The sequence below is a fragment of the Apiospora kogelbergensis genome (assembly GCF_038363985.1).
Source record: "Apiospora kogelbergensis strain CBS 113332 chromosome Unknown utg000006l_segment0_segment0, whole genome shotgun sequence".
NCBI lineage: Eukaryota > Fungi > Ascomycota > Sordariomycetes > Amphisphaeriales > Apiosporaceae > Apiospora > Apiospora kogelbergensis.
In genome coordinates this window covers 4168873-4186713 of record NW_027117423.1, presented here as the reverse complement: position 1 = coordinate 4186713, position 17841 = coordinate 4168873, and the positions used below count along the sequence as shown (strand labels likewise).

At 56.0% G+C, this 17841-nt stretch overlaps 8 protein-coding genes across 8 annotated transcripts; 5 read left to right on the top strand and 3 right to left on the bottom strand.

The window, feature by feature from the left end:
- Positions 1-534: 534 nt before the first annotated feature.
- On the bottom strand, positions 535-2320 carry PG998_010174 (uncharacterized protein; the record flags this gene model as incomplete). The annotated part of the gene is made up of 2 exons (XM_066876990.1): positions 535-2196; positions 2261-2320. The coding sequence occupies 2 exons, from the start codon at positions 2318-2320 to the stop codon at positions 535-537; spliced, it is 1722 nt and encodes a 573-aa protein (XP_066729146.1).
- A 354-nt stretch (positions 2321-2674) lies between these two features.
- On the bottom strand, positions 2675-3827 carry PG998_010173 (uncharacterized protein; the record flags this gene model as incomplete). Its single annotated transcript, XM_066876989.1, has 2 exons — positions 2675-3227; positions 3292-3827. The coding sequence occupies 2 exons, from the start codon at positions 3825-3827 to the stop codon at positions 2675-2677; spliced, it is 1089 nt and encodes a 362-aa protein (XP_066729145.1).
- A 741-nt stretch (positions 3828-4568) lies between these two features.
- Positions 4569-5200, top strand: PG998_010172 (uncharacterized protein; the record flags this gene model as incomplete). Its single annotated transcript, XM_066876988.1, has 2 exons — positions 4569-4878; positions 4989-5200. 2 exons carry the CDS (start codon positions 4569-4571, stop codon positions 5198-5200), a joined length of 522 nt encoding a protein of 173 aa, XP_066729144.1.
- A 362-nt stretch (positions 5201-5562) lies between these two features.
- On the top strand, positions 5563-7061 carry PG998_010171 (zinc finger-containing protein ZPR1; the record flags this gene model as incomplete). Its single annotated transcript, XM_066876987.1, has 2 exons — positions 5563-5733; positions 5790-7061. The coding sequence occupies 2 exons, from the start codon at positions 5563-5565 to the stop codon at positions 7059-7061; spliced, it is 1443 nt and encodes a 480-aa protein (XP_066729143.1).
- An 893-nt stretch (positions 7062-7954) lies between these two features.
- On the bottom strand, positions 7955-9250 carry PG998_010170 (uncharacterized protein; the record flags this gene model as incomplete). Its single annotated transcript, XM_066876986.1, has 3 exons — positions 7955-8569; positions 8628-9131; positions 9194-9250. 3 exons carry the CDS (start codon positions 9248-9250, stop codon positions 7955-7957), a joined length of 1176 nt encoding a protein of 391 aa, XP_066729142.1.
- A 525-nt stretch (positions 9251-9775) lies between these two features.
- PG998_010169 (amidohydrolase) lies at positions 9776-12658 on the top strand (the record flags this gene model as incomplete). Its single annotated transcript, XM_066876985.1, has 1 exon — positions 9776-12658. The coding sequence occupies one exon, from the start codon at positions 9776-9778 to the stop codon at positions 12656-12658; it is 2883 nt and encodes a 960-aa protein (XP_066729141.1).
- An 893-nt stretch (positions 12659-13551) lies between these two features.
- On the top strand, positions 13552-14011 carry PG998_010168 (uncharacterized protein; the record flags this gene model as incomplete). Its single annotated transcript, XM_066876984.1, has 2 exons — positions 13552-13596; positions 13715-14011. 2 exons carry the CDS (start codon positions 13552-13554, stop codon positions 14009-14011), a joined length of 342 nt encoding a protein of 113 aa, XP_066729140.1.
- A 1399-nt stretch (positions 14012-15410) lies between these two features.
- Positions 15411-17817, top strand: PG998_010167 (Amidase; the record flags this gene model as incomplete). Its single annotated transcript, XM_066876983.1, has 3 exons — positions 15411-15561; positions 15620-16239; positions 16345-17817. The coding sequence occupies 3 exons, from the start codon at positions 15411-15413 to the stop codon at positions 17815-17817; spliced, it is 2244 nt and encodes a 747-aa protein (XP_066729139.1).
- Positions 17818-17841: the final 24 nt, after the last annotated feature.

Genomic DNA, 17841 nt, shown 5'->3' with positions numbered 1-17841 from the left:
ATCAATGTATGAGGGTATAATTAAAAAGAACGGCGCAAAAAGGCAAAAGAAATGAGCTCGTGCCCTGGATCGAACAGGGGTTGCCAGAATAATGATAGCTTATGGATCAGAATCTGGAGTGATAGCCACTACACTACACAAGCGGTAATTGTTGAATACTTGGGATGATGGAACCTCAGCTTATTGATGTTCAGATATTCTCCAGCATCAGAAAACGCAGCCCCACTGACTGGTATTGCCGCGGAACAAGGGGTCGGTGGCTGTGTCGAATGTAGGTGGCATCAGTTTGGGTGACGATGCGGGTTCAAGACAGGCACAGAAGGTTTAGAGAGCAATTCATTGGAATTGGACGGAGTCGAGCCCAGACCGAAGTCAACACGCACATATCACTGTAATCGACTCCAAAAAGCCCAATACTCACTGGACAGCGTAATGATCATCAAACCAATAGAGGCATGACCATAACTCAGAATGCATCGCTCCTTTCAAGTAGTTCTCGCATATGTATGTACACCGTCAACTTGGGGTATCAAATCAATGCCACCCACCACGGCCCCGTCCCTGACCACGACCTCCTCCCCTCCCCCTTCCCCCTCGTCCCCCTCCACCACGACCACCCCGTCCCCCGCCGAACCCGCCACGGCCACCACCACTGCCGCCCTCCCGATCCCGCCGCGGCACCGACTGCGGCGCCCCATTGTGTCTGCGCTGCGTCCGCTCCTCGGGCGACGCGTCCCACAGGTTCGGCAGCGCCAGCAGCTCGCAGAACGCCGCCGTCTGCGGGTTCGTGTACTCCTCGGGCTGCTTGTTGGCGTGGTGCAGATCGGGCACCTCCTCGTCCTCGGCCATGGGCGGCGCCGTGTGCGCGAAGTTGTCGGGCACCCCCAGCTTGCCCGCCCGCACCACGTGCTCCTCGACCCAGGCGCGCTCCGCGTCGATCATGGGCTTGTACACCTCCTCGCCCAGGTCCGGCGGCAGCTTGGCGTCGCGGTCCGCGCCGCCGATCGTGAGGTACTGGTGGAACACGCGCGTGATGGCTAGCCATTCCGGGTCGTACTCAAACTTGGGCTTGATGGGTTCTTCTTCTTCAGCGGCAGTCTCAATTACTGGCTTAAAGTACGAAAGCTGGAGGAACTTCTTGCCCGGAAGGGCTTTGTCGAGTGCCATGAAGCGGGTTTGGGTGTTGGTGATGGTAGGTGGGACTGGTTGTCCAGGCGTGGTTTTGGGTTTTGGGGTCGGCCGGGCAAAGGCGGCAGGCAACTGTGCTCTCAGTTCATCCGAGACTATGCTTGTAGAAGTGCTAGTAGTCTCGGGGGCACTGGACTTGGGCTCTTCGGGTTTTGATTTCGGCGGTTCTGGATTGGCATCGGCGTCGTCATCATCCATGTCGAGATCGATCTCGTCCGGGTTGGCAGCAGGTTCTGCAGCCGCCGGGGCCGCCGACTCGACAGGGGCTGGCTGAGGCGCCGTATTCGCTGTCGAATCCTCACCTTCCTTTGGCGCGTCAAACGTCTTCAGGGCTGTGAACTTGCAATGCAGGTGAGCGGACAGCCAATACGCCGGTCGGAGGCGGTCAAGAACATAGGCCGCCGCGGCGCTGCCTAGCGTGCCATCCCGCGACTCGTCAGCGAAGAAGGGCTTCTCGCGAAACAAGGCGGCTTCGTCGCCGTGCCGCTCAATGGCGCGCGGCCAATCGTGGCTGATGCCGACGTCGACCTGCTCGCGAATGAGCAGCAGCTTGCGTACGTCGATCTCGCGCACGTGGTAGAAGCTCTTGATGTCGTCACCGTTGAAAGGCAGGCGCTCGATGTGGGGGCGGTTGTAGTTGTAGCCCTTCCAGATGCCGCTCATGCCGGCAATGCGGAGAGGACCGAAGCGCAGCACGTTGGCGGCGCCCATGTAATAGATGTTGTGCGCGACCCATCCGCCGTAGTACAGCTCCCACATGTGGGAGGCGGCCTCGTGGTTCCCGCCGATGAAGAGAGTTGGAACGGGGGCTTTGACAGCGCCGCTGTAGTACTTGGGGAAGTCGCCCAGTTGCCGGTACTTGGACGGCACCGACATGACGGTGATGTCGGGCACGTTGCGCACAGCCTGGAAATCGCCTCCGATGATCAAGAGGTCGACCTTGTCCCATCCCCGGACTTTAGCGGCACTCTGCACAGCCGCATAGATGGCATCGAGTGTGCCATGTCCCTAGATCCAAGGTTCAGTTTCCGATCGGTGTTCATGTCATGAATCAACAGGTTTCATCACTTACGCAACCCTCAAATGCCACGCGGAGACCCCCGATATTTCGCAGAGACTTGAGACTTGCCATGGCGAATGATTGATGTTGACAGACTAGTTGAACGAGAGATGCAGATGTCTTCGTCTATTTCAATCAATGCCTTTACAGTGGGGTCGTTAGACTGGTCGCGCCTGCAAGTTCAGACAGTCCCGAGATGTGGCCCGTGCAGAAGGTCCAGCATCAACCTGAATTTGAATGCTCACAAGGCAGGGGGTGACTCAAGAATGACTCCCGCTTGGAAATGATTCATTATGATTTATGTACGACTTCAGAGTAGTATTAAGGGCTGTATTGAACTGTAGTTGCAAATATAGTGGTGCGAATGAAGAAGTTGATATTGGATTTAGTGGAGTGGTCACCGCCTAAAGTCGAACTCTCATCAAATTAGAGCTGCTCCAGCCAAGCAAGCAACTTGGCAGCCCCGACTTTCCACTGCACGTCGTTCTGTAAATGATGTCCAGCACCAGGCACCCAGGCCAGACGGACGCCTTGTCCGCTGTTATCCTGTCCGCCGTCCCCTTCTAACTTCTCGACCGGCGCATCATCGGCTTCAAGCTTCTTCTCCCTTACCATACCTGACACAGCGCTGCGGTATGTCTCGGCCGAGTTGATCTGCACGTCTCGTGTCATCAACTTATCCCCTGTCCCGGCCATGATGAGGATTCTGTCGCTGCTTCCATTCCATCCAAGAATATTGCCGATGAGCTTTCTGGCATTGACAAAAGCGGCCAGCATGCCACTCGGCCACCAGAAGCTCTCGTAGCGGTTCATATGGCGCTGGAACTCCAGCAGGTCCTCCTCCGGATAGTCGTCGCTGAAGAAGGCCTGCCTTATCAGGAATGGATGCGACAAAGGCGAGTTGGAGTGCAAGCCATGGAAAATCATGCGCACGACGAACCAGGGGTCAAAGCAAGCCCAATTGTAGTAGACTTTATATCTGTTTCCCATCGTCAGCCATAGTCCCCATTCACGGATGTGAAGCATGATGCAGATGTACTTACGAGCCACTACCGGGCACCGCCCCCAGCAGACCCAGCCCCTTGACTTTGACGTCCCCCTCGTTGACGAGGAACTGGCTTAGCCCGCCGCCGCTCGAGTGCCCCACCAGCACGACCTCGCCGCCGCCTTCGCGCGCCTGCACCGCCTTGATGCCGTCCACGAGGTCGTCGCCGAGGTCCCGCTTGGTTGTCCCGTAGAGCATGCGCAGGAAGGCCGGGTGCCAGCTCTCGCCGTGGCCGCGCGTCGACACGGCGTAGCTCGTCACCCCGTGCTGCGCCAGGTAGAGCATGTAGGGCGTCCAAACCCAGGCGCTGCCCATGCCCCCGTGCGCGAAGACGACCACATTGGAAGAGGCTGTTGTAATACGTCTCTTCGACGACGACGACGACGAATTGGGTTTGGCGCACAGAAGCTCGATCGGCCCATGTGGTGTCTGTATGAAGGAGCGCTCGATGCCTGCCGGCAGAGTGGAGGGCGGCCCAGACGGTCGCGTCCAGTATATCCAATTATAAGACAGATAGAAGTTGAAGTCAAACATCGTGATACCTTTTGTGATAATGCGACCCGGCGACGCGATGGAATTCGGATGATCAGTGGTTATTAAAAGATGGCTGCCATTGCTTCTTACAGGACGACAAACTCCTTATATAGGAGATGGACCTGATTTAGCTCAGAAGTCCAGCTGACCGACCTTACCCGATGATGGCTGCGTTAGCCAGGCAGTCTTGTCTTGGAGACCTTGTCGTTGCGATGACGGAACGTTTAGGAAGCAGCTGAGATGCAGGTTTGGGCTTGGCATTCCAGCCGCCATGCCATGGACCGCGCCCTAACTAGGGGCTCAATCATGGACTGGACCGAATGCTGACACTACGTCCATGGTGGCTGACTGAGTCGCTGCATTTCAGCTTTCCCATTGGTAATACATCGTATTTGAGTGGCATTCGCAGGCGCACGACAATCTACGTCGTAAGGGGATACATCTATCAATAGACAGCGCGAGGCGAGACCGAGCCGTGCAGTATCTCCCTAGGTAGTGGCAGAACAACATCTGACTCTTTGAGTCTGTATTCTTGTCAGAATTGATTTGTAGCCTACAGTGTGGGGCTTCCCCCAGTACGCCTTGACCACCGCTAAACTGTGTAGCTCAATCAATCTCTGGTCGCCGGCCATAGCCACTGCTTTTTCTTATCTCAAGGTGTTTTCGCAACGACAAGTCTGACCAGCGGTCTAAACATACTGTCCCCTTTCACCTTGCTTCGCAAAGTCACAAGCCTTCATCATGGAAAAGGAGACGCTCGAGCCGAGTCTACGGTACCTGACCGATGCAGCCCATTTGCTGGCCCAAACGGCGCCGGAAACCTCAGCGCATCTCATGGCCAGGAGAAACGACTTTATGTTTGAGAATAATCTCGAGCTATCAGATCGACAGCGAGAACACATATGCGGCTCATGCGGTCACATCATGGTTCCAGGTGCCGGCGATGTACTGAAGTTGGAGACCGACAAGGCTATTCGCAAAAGCCGCCGCAACAAAGGGGCAGCCGCCGCCAAACCAGACGCGAAGAAAGCTGGTCGCGTGTCTGGTGTTCGTAAAGTCATAACATGCAAGATGTGCGATCGCTACACGAAGCTTGACTTTCCGCCGCCTCCCCCATTGTGCGAAGAACAAAAGCAAAGCCAGCTGCTGCGAAAAATTCAGGTCTCCCGACTCCAGGCTCCAATGCCCATGCGAATGTGTTGTCCGCCCAAGCCAGCGAGCCTACAAAGGCGCCGCCGTCAGCCAACGCCAGCAGCAAGAAGAGAGCTAAAAATCGAAAACAGGGTCTTCAAGCTCTGCTGCAGTCGCAAGCCTCAACTGCTGCTCCCAAAGTGGGGCTTGGACTTAGCCTGGCTGACTTTATGAAGAAGTGAGGTTCTGACATATCGAATCGAACGACATGGCAATTGGGCATTTTGGGATAATCTATATCGTATCGAAATCCGATCAAGAACCCAACACTTCTCTGCACCCTCGATCCGAATGAATGGCAGCGAGCTACCGCCGCTAACCACAGCGCTGTGGAACATTCTGGACCCAGCTGGCTAGGCTATGTCATCAGGCTCTTGGCGACCCCGCGGATGCACTAAACTTGCCCCTCCAAAATTTTCGGTTCGAGAAAATATACCCCTCCAAACATTTAAGAGTCACTTTGCGACACGCAGCAGCCCGACCGATTCTGTTTAGGCATTCACTCAATTTGCCATAGATAATACCGGAAGAAATTACACCCACGATGTCGGCAAACGATCAGCATGACGCGCCTACGAAGGCCGTCTCTTCGAGCGAGTTCTTCGAGACGATTGGGCAAAAGGCAAGCCAGACTACGAATGGGCAGGAAAATGGCGAGGACGAGCCCAAGGTCGTCGAGGAAATCGAGTCGCTATGCATGAACTGCCATGAGAATGTAAGTCGATCACAGTCGCCCCAACCTTCCAATTGCGCTAACATATATGCGGCCAGGGCATGACGAGAATGATGTTGACTATGATCCCCTACTTCCGCGAGGTCATCATCATGTCTTTCTCCTGCGAGCACTGCAACTTCTCCAACACCGAAATCCAAGCCGCCGGAACCATCCAACCCAGGGGTACCCGCTACGAACTGCGACTTAACGATATGGAGGATTACGCCCGAACCGTGGTCAAGTCCGACAACGCCGTCGTCAAATTCATCGAGCTCGACGTCGAAGTCCCGGCCGGTCGTGGACAACTCACAAATGTCGAGGGTCTCCTGTCGACTATCATAGATGATCTTGAGCTGGGCCAAGAGGCGCGCAAGGAGCAGGCGCCGGAGATTCACGGCAAGGTTGCCGAGATCATCACCAAGGGTCGCGCCATGCTGGCTGGCAGCAGCTTCCCCTTCCGCGTGTCGCTGGACGATCCTTCCGGAAACTCCTGGATCTCTCCCGACATCAAGGACGGTGTCGGAAAGTGGTACAAGCGCGACTATCTGCGAACACCAGAGCAAAACGCCGCCCTGGGACTCGCGGAGCAGGATCCCAACGTCATTGATGCCACCACTACAGGCCCTGAGGACAACATCATCCCCGATACAGTCTACTCTTTTCCCGCGACATGCCCCGGCTGCATGCACCCTTGCACCACCAACATGAAGATGGTCGACATTCCCCACTTCAAGGCGGTCGTGTTGATGTCAACAGCATGCGAGGACTGTGGTTACAAGTCCAACGATGTAAAGACGGGAGGAGAGATCCCCGAACTGGGCAAGAAGATCTCGCTCAAGGTGGATGAGCCTGTTGACCTGGCAAGAGATATCCTGAAGAGCGAGAGCTGCGCGCTCGAGTGCCCCGAGCTCAGCCTCCACGCCAACCCCGGCACCCTGGGTGGGCGCTTCACCACGGTCGAGGGTCTCCTGACCCAAGTCCGGACCGACCTGCACAACCAGATCTTCCAGTCCGGCGAGAGCGGCGACTCGTTGGCGTCGGGCGAGAAGACGAAGTGGGACGAGTTCTTCAGCGGGCTGGATGCGGCCATCAAGGGCGAGAAGAAGTTCACCATTATCCTGACGGACCCTCTCGCCTCGAGCTACGTGCAGAAGCTCGTCGACCCGGACCAGGACGACCCGCAGATCACGTCGGAGGACTACACGCGGACACACGACGAGGAGGAGGAGCTCGGCTTGCTCGATATGAAGACGGAGGGCTACGAGCAGGATGCGGCGACAAATGGCGAGGCGGAGAAGAAGGGCGAGGATGCCGCTGAGACGTCATGATGTCCCTCTATGCCGTTGAAGGGCGGACTGGATAGTACATAAAAGTAGAAGAGTTGATGACGAATGATAGATACCAAAATAGATCTCCTTTGCATACGCATGTTTGTTTCAATTTTTTGGCGGTCTTCTCTGGGAAAGACCTGAGGTATTACAATGTGGGACAAATGGGGCACTTTACCACATATGATCTGTTTGCTTCCTAGTCCTATCATGTTCCCTCTGATAGTCTTCCAATTACTTCCTGGTCCCTATACTTGCTAGCCGCTTTCTCTAGGAGATACCAGTCAAGACAAGGTTCTTCCTACCCATCACCATGAGTAATACCAACAACGACAACACAGAAAAGACTGTACAAGCAGGTGACAAACTGTCTTGGTATTTTCTACGTAGATGTATGAAGGTGGGAGAGACGGGGGTTAGAGTCTAGAAGACCGAGCCATTTAAGCACTCCTCCAGGTAGAGGGGCCCCTTTCTAACACCAGCACCATGGCCCGCTAACCACAACCGCAACAACACCAGCAGCAACGGCAGCACTACCACCACCATTACTGTCTAGTACATTTTCCTTTCTTTGCTTTTGATTTGGATGGACCAAAAGCAAGTATTGTCCACCGCTATATCATCTAAAGTGAGAGTTTCATATCGGAAGCAACGATATTTCATATTGTCTTTGTTAATACCTCCGGAATTGGTGTCGAGTCGATGACCATGCTCTTGGAGCTGGGTCGATAGTAGATCTGGCCTTTTAGAGATTGGAAATCTCATGTGATTGAGGCTTGCTGTCCAGGATTCGTGTCAGGTTCCACGTTGACCATGCCTGCCACCGCAAAGAAAGTCGAAGAGTTTCCAACGGGTTCGTAAGATATCTACTCCTTAGTCTTGAAAGTTCTTATTCAAAGTCTCCAAGTGCGCGGACGAAGCCCAGAAGCAACCCGGTTGGCATTGACGTGGAACTTGAGGCGTCCAAGAGCGGCCTGGTCTTCGACGTGATATGTTTCGATCGGCTGATCATCCCGTTTCAATATGTAGTCGAGTGCCGGTCCTATGCTGTCATCCGTGGTCGCGTAGCCGCATTGTTGCATCTGGAAGCTGATCAGCCGCGGCAGCTCGCACAGTCTCCCCAGGACTCCTTCCCAGGTCGATCCCGCAGTCAGTTCGCACTCCAAAAGCTCGATTGACTCGAGACAGCCGTAGCTTTGATGTACAAGAGCCCCAATCTTCTCGGCGGAGAATGAAATTCTGGTGAGTGAGAGTGATCGCAAGTGCCAAGAACCAGGGACGGTAAGCTCGCCAATGTTTAGGGCTTCTGTGCTGCGAAGCGCCAGAGACTGGAGATTCTCAGCCAACTCCAACAGACCAGTCATGTATTCGAAGTAGCGCGGGTTCGGGGGGCATATCGGAGTAATCGTAGAACCGTGCTTCTTCTCGGTATCTGGGGCCCGGCCGCGTCGTCGACCAGCCCTGCACCTCGAGCCCCAGATGCCGGAGGCGCCTGAGGAGTCGCTGGACTGGTAGATCGGCGTGTGGAGACTCGCCGACCAGAAACAGACCGAAGTTATGACTGACAGGGCAGGCAATATCGAGTTCCCGCAGGGCTGGGGAATCTATGTAAAGCAGATAGTTTCTAAGCGAGTAGACCAGAGAGTCGTTGCTGAAAGAAGAATAAAATCTGCCGCCGGCGAAATCTAGAGAGCGCAGGTTGGGAAGCCGGACGAGGCACTGGAACAAGAGGTCATCGAAGCCGTTCGCATACTGGGTGCCGATGGTTACATTGTCAGGATGGCTTGCACTTCCGATGTCGATATGCTCAACGTATCTGGCGAGGGGACTATCAGAGATGTGATACAATCTCGTCAGACCATTGCGCCAACCATTGCACCAACCATTGCGCGAGGTGGCGAATATGTGTTTGAAGAGGAGCGGCGTAGCGTCGCGGCAGAATGTCTGGTTCACCAAGCGTAGACTAGCCAGCGTCTCTCGTTCTCGTTCTCCGGTACCAGTCGTCTTGCGGTGACTGTGGAATACGAATATTCTTTCGTCGTAGCTGAAAGACCCGGCATAGGAAGTGATCTTAAGAGGTGAGTGAGTGTTAGCTTCTTTGTTTGATGATATTGGTTATGCGATAAACTTACCATGCCGATCAACTCCACGGGGAGTAGCATCAACTCAGCCGTGCCTTCAACAGTCATGACTGGGTGCCGGTAACACTCTTTGTAAGGACGAGTTTCCTGCTTTGGTAGATAGACGAATGGTGGTATTTCTAAGTGGCGCATTAGCATGTGGGTTGAAGGGAGATGAAACTGAATGTAGAACTACCTGACATTTAAGTAACTGGGACAACACATTGATTGTTCTCTTACATACATGATGGCTGCCTTGCGTACATGGTTGTTCTCTTGCGTTCATGAATATTCTCTTGCGTACACCCCCCTAGTGTATAACACTTGAACAAGACTTGCATAACACATTGTACAGTATGTGCACTGTCTCATAGCAGACAATGCACACCGTGCCAGTTGGTGATGGTCTCAGTCGTAATCGAGGGGCTGGCTCCATGACATCGCCGAAAACCCCACCACCTTCTAATCAGAGACTAGCCTCCATGATACCATCCCATCCAATACTTTGATCTTAAGATCCGCAAGGAGGACTTGATTCATCTCTTTTCATCTTCCAACCTCATCTTCATTTTGCAGAACTCATCGTAACCAAAGATGGGGTTTGAAAATAAGGAAGGCGATGCGATGCTGCCACCGTACAGCGCAGCCGGCCCTGCAAAACAACAACCGCGTTGGCGCAGGCGCCGACCGGCGCGACTTACACGGGCCCTCAAGTTCTTGGGGCTCGCCTGCCTGGGCTTTATCGTGTACGCCCAATGGCGGCAGATTTCCACCCCAAACCAAACCCATCATCGCAATCCGTCACTTTTGTCGGTGGAGAAGCTCCAGGCCGATCTGCAGACGTGCGCCAAGCTGCACAAGAAGCCGCGAGACCCCAAGGGACTGGGTCGTGAGCGCAATGCGCGCTACGTCGACGGCCACAAACCGACGCTCATCAAGAACGCGACGGTCTGGGTGGGCGAGCCCGCTGAGGGGACTAGTGCTGAGGATGCATGGGCTGGTAAGGGCTTCGCTTGGATTAATGCTGATGTCTACATGGAGTACGGCCTGATCAAGAAGGTCCAGAAGGACATTTCGCCGAAGAGCCTCTCGTCCGACACTCTCGTCTGGGACGCCAAGGGCCGTCAACTGACCACCGGAATCATCGATATGCACAGCCACGCAGGTGTGGACTCGCTGCCCGAGCTCGAGGGCAATGACGACACCAACGAGATGTCAGCCGACATCACGCCCTACGTGCGGTCCATCGACGGCCTGCAGCCCCAAGACCACCAGATTCAGGTCATCAAGTCGGGCGGCGTCACGACCAGCCTAATTCTCCCGGGGTCCGGCAACAACATCGGCGGCGAGGCGTACCCCATCAAGCACGCGGTAGGCAAGCCTGACGGCCGCCCCGAGATCTCGGTCGCCGACATGCTGGCCGACCCGGACCGCAGCTGGCGCTACATGAAGATGGCCTGCGGCGAGAACGCCAAGCGCGTCTACGGCAAGGTCGGCGAGCACGGCCCCGTGAGTCGGCTGGGCGAGTCGTGGGAGTTCCGGCGCGCCTTCGAGACGGCGGCGAAGCTGAACCAGGCGCAGGACGACTGGTGCGCGCGGGCCGAGGCGGCGGGCATCGAGAGCATGGAGAGCTACCTGCCGCAGGACCTGAAGTGGGAGTCGCTGGGCGCTGCGCTGCGCGGGCAGGTGCACGTCAACGCGCACTGCTACACGGTGCCGGACCTCGAGGCCTTCGTGGACCACACCAACGAGTTCAACTTCTCGGTGCGCGCCTTCCACCACGCGCACCAGACGTACCTGGTGCCCGAGATCCTGAAGCGCGCCTGGGGCCCCACGCCGCCCGCCGCCGCCCTCTTCGCCGACAACATGTGGTACAAGGCCGAGGCCTACGTCGGGTCCGAGCACGCGGGCCGCGCGCTCTGGGAGGCCGGGCTGACGCCCATCTACGTCAGCGACAACCCCGTGCTCAACGCGCAGCACGTCGTCTTCGAGGCCGCCAAGGCCTTTGGCTACGGCCTGCCTTACGCCGTCGCGCTCGCGTCAGTGACGACGGCGCCGGCGGAGCGACTGGGACTTGGCGAGCGCTTGGGCAAGGTTAAGCCGGGTTTCGATGCGGATGTGGTGGTTTGGGATAGCGATCCGCTGAGCGTGGGGGCTGCACCCGTGCAGGTTTGGATCGATGGGACGGCGCAGTTCGAGGATCCTGTCGAGTTGGAGAAGCCGCTCAAGGATCCCATCGACCCGAAGACCACGTTCGAAATGCCCGCAGAAGAGCCCACGGAGGTTGCCGATGTCGTGTTCACGGGCATCACAACCTCATACCTCCCTGGCCTAGAATCCGCTCAAGACAGCTCAACCCGCAACCTGACAGTCGCCGTGTCCAAAGGCAAGGTAATCTGCGTCGGCGCCTGCACCTCCGAACTCGCCGTCGCCACGAAGCGCATCCACCTGCAAAACGGCTACCTAACCAAGCCCTTCACCGCCTTCGGCTCCCTCATCGGCCTCAACGCCATCGACGCCGAAGACGCCACCGACAACGGCGCTTCCACAACACAATTCAGCCGCGCCGCCGACGGCCTGCACCTCGGCACCAAGAAGCTGCGGTACGCGCACCGCTACGGCGTGACGCGCGCCATCTCGGCGTCCAAGTACACGTCGGCGGGCACGCACTTCGGCACCAGCGCCGGCTTCCGCACGTGGGGGCGCGACACCGTCCTTCAAGACGGCGCCGTGTTTGCCGAGGACGTCGCCGTGCACTACACGCTGCAGGAGGCGGCGGCCAAGGCCGGCGGGGAGGGCAGCTTCTCGGGCGCCGTGGGCGCCCTGCGGCGGAAGCTGCTGAAGGCTGTGGGTGACGAAAAGACGAAGGCGGGGAACGAGACGGCGGATGCTTTCGCCGAGGAGGCCTATCTGCGGCGCGTGGTGCGCGGGGAGCTGCCGCTTGCCGTTACGGTGCACAGCGCCGACGGCATCGCGGGCGCGCTGAAGCTGAAGAAGCAGGTCGAGGAGGCGAGCGAGTCTAGGCTGACGGTCGTCATCCTGGGCGGCGCCGAGTCGCACCTGGTGGCGGCGGAGCTGGCGGCGGCCCGGGTCGGCGTGGTGCTGTCGCCGCTGCAGTCGTACCGCACGTCGTGGGACCAGCGGCGGGCGCTGACGGGGGCGCCGCTGACCAACGGCACGGCGGCGGACGCGCTGGTGCGGGCGGGCGTGGTCACGGCCATCGGGCTCGAGGAGGACTGGTTGGTGCGCGATATGGGGCTGTTGGCGGGGATTGTGTATCGCAATGGCGAGGGCAGGTTGAGTGAGGGGGAGGCGTTGGAGATGGTTGGGGGAAATGTTTATAAGATGCTGGGGTTGGATAAGACGGAGAAGACGGGGGAGCAGCAGGATTTCTTGGTGTTCGAGGGGAGTCCGTTGGAGATTGGGGGGAAGATTCGGGCTGTTGGTGGGAACGGGAGGGTGGATTTGTTTGTGTGAGGCGGCTGATGACTGTCTTTGGTGATATGTTTTGATAGGAGACTCAGTGTAGGGGGATGGATATATAGTTCCAATCTATTTCGGTTGGTCTTAATGCATTCCCAGTCCAGCTGCCCAGCCCCTTTCCTGGCGACTGAGGTCAAAAGTACCAGATGCCACTTCCACTCAGCGCAACGGCCATCGCAACCAATGCGCGCAATTGACCGAACATATCTTGAACTCGTGCTGGCTTGAGATAGCAAAAAGGTGCAAAAGTTAAGTCCCTCGAGCCGGATTTGAACCGGCGACCTGTGGATATACAAGCGTATTGTAACAATTACAGTCCATCGCTCTGCCAACTGAGCTATCAAGGGTGCCAGTGTTCCGATTATTGGTTAATGTGTCGTCATTTGTTGGTGTATAAGACGAATGCTCATGAAGCAGTCTTCCATTGAAATGCTTATTGGTGGTTCACGAGCGGCACCCGGGGTTGCCTTCCCGTTTGTGCTTATGGAGCACCCCCTTTAGACCTGGTGCCTGGTACATTTATAAAGATAAGCTATGAATTATATCTAGCTGGTCAGCCCCGGACGCTGGACTGTCACTAATAAGGAGGTTCGGGTATTTGCGGCGGGAGCTGGCACCCTACCGGCCCCGCCACATCACATCATTGTGACAGAGCCACTTGATGAAAGTTCACATGGCGCACCTAACGCGTGCATTACCACGTCAAGGCAACGCGCACATGTTGATATGCTTGTTAATTATAAGAGAGCATGAGAGCCCCAAATTGCTGCGGGGTGGACGTCTGGGTATTCCCAAACTATTATCTCTCTTTCTCCCGTCCCCAGAGAACAACACAGATAGAAACATCAGCTGGCACCTGCCAAATTGCGAACATATAAATCACGATCATGTCAACAGGCGGACCTCCCAGCGGTACTCACACCGGCGGCAAGGTACGTCAACCAACAGGACCGGACCGCTTGCCTTTGTCCTTTGCCACTCCTACCCAAGCCATGCATCCCCTTTTCCCTGCACCCGCAAACCCGCTAACCATCTCACGTGCCCCTACAGAAAGAAGAAGAAGGTCTAGTCAGCAAGATCAAAGACGCCATCAAGCCCGGCAGCAGCAGCGCCACGCGCGACAACACGCAACTGCCCGGCGGCACCGCGCACGAGAGCCAGGACCGGGGCGGCGGCGGGGTGCTCAACGCCCTCAAGCCAGGCGGCGACAATATGGAGGGTAATAGCACGCTGAGCGCGGCGCGCGAGGCGACGCAGAGCATGAAGAGCGGCGCGTCCAGCAACATGCCGGCCGACTCGCGGGGGCCAAGGCTGGGATGGGCGGAGGGCCGGGAACGCAGGGGGTGACGCCGTCGAACTCGGTGGTATGAGTTACTTCTAGATCCATTAATGAAATGTATTCCATCATGGAGCTGGTCTTGGCTTTGATGACAATGTTGCGCTCGCACTTGGCCTCGAGAGTATCACGTGTAGGTTTGTTGGCGGCTCGGGAGATAATTAGTGCCAGAGATCTAGAGCTTACTGATTGGTCACCTTAGGTATATGCTATTATTATTGTCAGGACAGTGTCAGGATTGAGGTGGCTTGACACGTCTGTACTGCCAGGTCCGGCTTTATTATGCTTTGGAGACAAATCCACATACAGAAACCGCAGATGTTGGAAGCCTCAGAGTCCGCATTTCGACACCAGCACAGGAACTTGGACAGTTCAACAACAGTCGATGACATTAACACTTTATGGGACAAGATCGGGTGGAGAATCACTCAGCTAAGCGAGACAAGCAAAGAGTTGCTGCAGTTGGTAAGTGTCCTAACGAAGATTTCACATGGATGAACTCAGCTGACATTTAACCTATTTGCCATCGAAAAGGAACTTGCTTGGGTTTCGATCAGAGAGGCTCATTTGTCAACCAGCCTCGGGACCAGCATGATACTCTTGAGCTGGATCACAGTGAGTGCAATCCATAACATAACGCCGTGTTCCTGATACCTGGAAACATCTGAAGGCAACGAAGCTGATCTATCATAGGTTATTTTCCTTCTCATCACTTCCACTGCTGTAAGCTATCTCCTTTGCTCTACTATTCGTCACGAAACGGATTCACCGAGCTGATGGCTTTATAATACCAAACTAACGGGACTAACTAGACCATATTCGGGATGAACGTCGATCTTTCCAAAGACAACCCTCAGTGGTGGTGGTACGTTATTGTCGGTATATAAGAGCATCATATGTATCTACCCATTCTGTTTAATCGTGATCCGCAATGAGACTACTCCTTAACCAGAAGAAGCTCTGTTTTCTACGCTGCCAGCCGCCTCAGCTGAGAGATGGTCGCGCTGCCCAGTGTACAATCAAAATGCGGGGTCATAAAAGATTTTGGGCTGCGTGCCGAACACCACCCTATTATAATTGCATACGGCAGGTAATCATGACTAGGATTCCGCTACCCAAGCATTGAATCTGGCATAAGACTGTTAGCTTGGTGGTCAGCATTGAATTTCCATTCTCATTTACCGATGCGAGGCTCTCGCTCTTCAAGTATCTATGAACTAGCACGGTTGCCTGGGTACTCATCATTATTACCCTCTATTAGTTTACCCCTGGGAGAGTGTTCTGTCCGAATTCGTTCGAACTTATCGGCCATTGAAATCTCATGTGGCTGAAAAGGGAATCGTGTCAATCGAGCATTCTTTCTCCCATTAAACCTCGCTAGAATATTCTTTTGCAACCCTTGCTGTCAATATGTGTGGGGTCATTGCAAGTATAGCCTTGCCTCGGAAAACACCTCATGATGCTCTCGCATTGCAGGAGAATCTAGAGCAGGCTCTGGTGAATTGCTCCCATCGCGGACCTGATTCTCGAGGTGTATGGACGACGCCGGACGGTACCATCGGTCTGTTCTCTACGAAGACCGGAGCTTTCTGTCTCTGATGAACTAACATATGCTTTAGGTATGGGTATGGTGCGGCTAGCAATCAACGACCTGACGCCATCAGGTGACCAGCCGCTCCACAGCGACGACGGCTCAATCCACTGCGTGGTCAATGGGGAGATCTACGACTTCGAACGGCTAAAGAACCAGCTCAGCACGGAGCACGGATACCGCTTCCGCGGACACAGCGATAGTGAGGTCCTGGTGGCGCTTTACAAGACCTACGGCGCCACTGCGGCCTTCTTTGAACGCCTGCGCGGCGAGTTCGCCTTCATAATTTACGACGAGGCAGCAGAGAAAGTGATCGCCTGCCGTGACAGGTTCGGAATCAAGCCACTCTATTGGACAGTCATATACGACGACGACGATGATGAGAATATCAAGACTGGCTATGGGGTTGTTGATGCTTCCAACCGTGTTAGAAGAGTTCTTTTCGCATCAGAGGCCAAGGCCTTTTTGCCGATGGGCTGGAAACCCGAATGGGATGTCGGAGCGATCGTCGATGGCGGCTGGTACATCGGCGACAGGACACCGTTCCGGGGTGTGAATCGCATCGAGCCGGGCCACTACGTTGAGGTCGCCCTTCACAATGGTAATACCAACTGTGTCCAATATTGGGATGCTGATTATAAAAACAAGGTATGCCGTCACTCGCCACACATGCTGCTCACTTGCCTCATTACTCATTAGCTGCGGATATGTTTTACGTCAGATAGCTAACAGGTGAACACTGTCTATTGATAGAACGAAGTCGATACCCGTTCGACTGATGAGATGGTGGATGGAATCCGCGAACACCTGCTGGAGGCAATTCGGCTGCGTCTTCGTGCGGATGTGCCTATTGGCATCTACCTCTCGGGCGGCATAGATTCAGCCCTCGTCGCCGGCATAGTGGTCAGGCTGATGAACGAAGAGGCCGCATCTCTCGGTACGTCCCGTAGTGTCCAGTGCTTTACGATCCAATTCCCTGCAGCTTCGGGATTCGACGAGTCGGATCGAGCGCAGAGAACGGCCGATTGGCTGGGAGTTAGCTTGACGAAAGTGAATATGGACGAAGAAGCAATAGCAAGTTGCTTCGAGGACTCCGTGTATCACAACGAGAACGCCGTGTTTGACATGGCGCTGACGGGGAAGTTTGGGCTTTCACGGGAAGCTCGCGCCGCCGGCTTCAAGGTGGTCCTCTCTGGCGAGGGATCCGACGAGCACTTTGCGGGCTACCCGTTCTTCCCTCTCGACCTGCTCGCCGAGCCAGACGGCGCCCGTCCAGAGTCTATCTTGGCACAGGACGCGGGGCTCAGGCAGGGGCTACGTGCCCAAGTCCACGCCTTCCACCAGCGTCTGATGCCTCACGTCGGCGGCTGGCGACACGGGGAGTCCGCAAATGATGTGGCAGCGGCGACGCCCGCCCTTGCGTCGATGGGAAATACCGCGACACACCGTCTGATGACAAGCATCCATCCTACCCCCGATGCGTACGCAAACTGGGCGACCCAGGAGCGGTTCGCTGCTGCCGGCGCCGCCGTCAAGGATCCCCGTGACACGGTGGCCAGGTCGACTCCAGACTCGGTGAAGCGCAAAATGCGCGAATCCTGGCACCCCCTGCACACTGCATCATACGCATACCTAAAGGCGACCATGCCCAACTACACGGTGGCCGCGCTCGGCGACCGAGCCGAGATGGCGTACGGCGTCGAGGGGCGGCCGCCTTTCCTGGACCACCATTTGGTGGCCTACGCTAATGGCCTGCCGCCGAGTGTCAAGATGGCCTATACGCCTGAGCTGGTGGCTATCGCGGAACCCGGAAAGCAGCAGCAGCAGCAGCATCGCGACTCGGACCATGACCAGGGACACTGGTGGGAGAAGGCCGGGGCGGAGCAGGACCTGTTCACGGAGAAGTGGATTCTTCGCCAAGCGGCCCGGCCCTTCGTAACTAAAGAGATGTACGCGCGCAAGAAGCACATATACTCGGCGCCGACACGATGGCGCCGGGGCGGACCGGTGCACCGTCTGATGTGCAGGATCCTGACACCAGATGCGGTCGACCGGGTCGGCTTCATAGACTGGGCTACGGTACAGCAGGCCCTCAACGCGGGGTTTGCTGAAAAGGAAGAGGCAGCAGTGGACGTGCTCGCCTTCAGGAAACTCGTCTTCTATGCGTCGTGGGTGACGCTAGGGTCGAGATTTGGGGTCGAAAAGGCTACGCCCATCGTGGAGTAGGTCACTGGTCTTGTATGTCAAGTT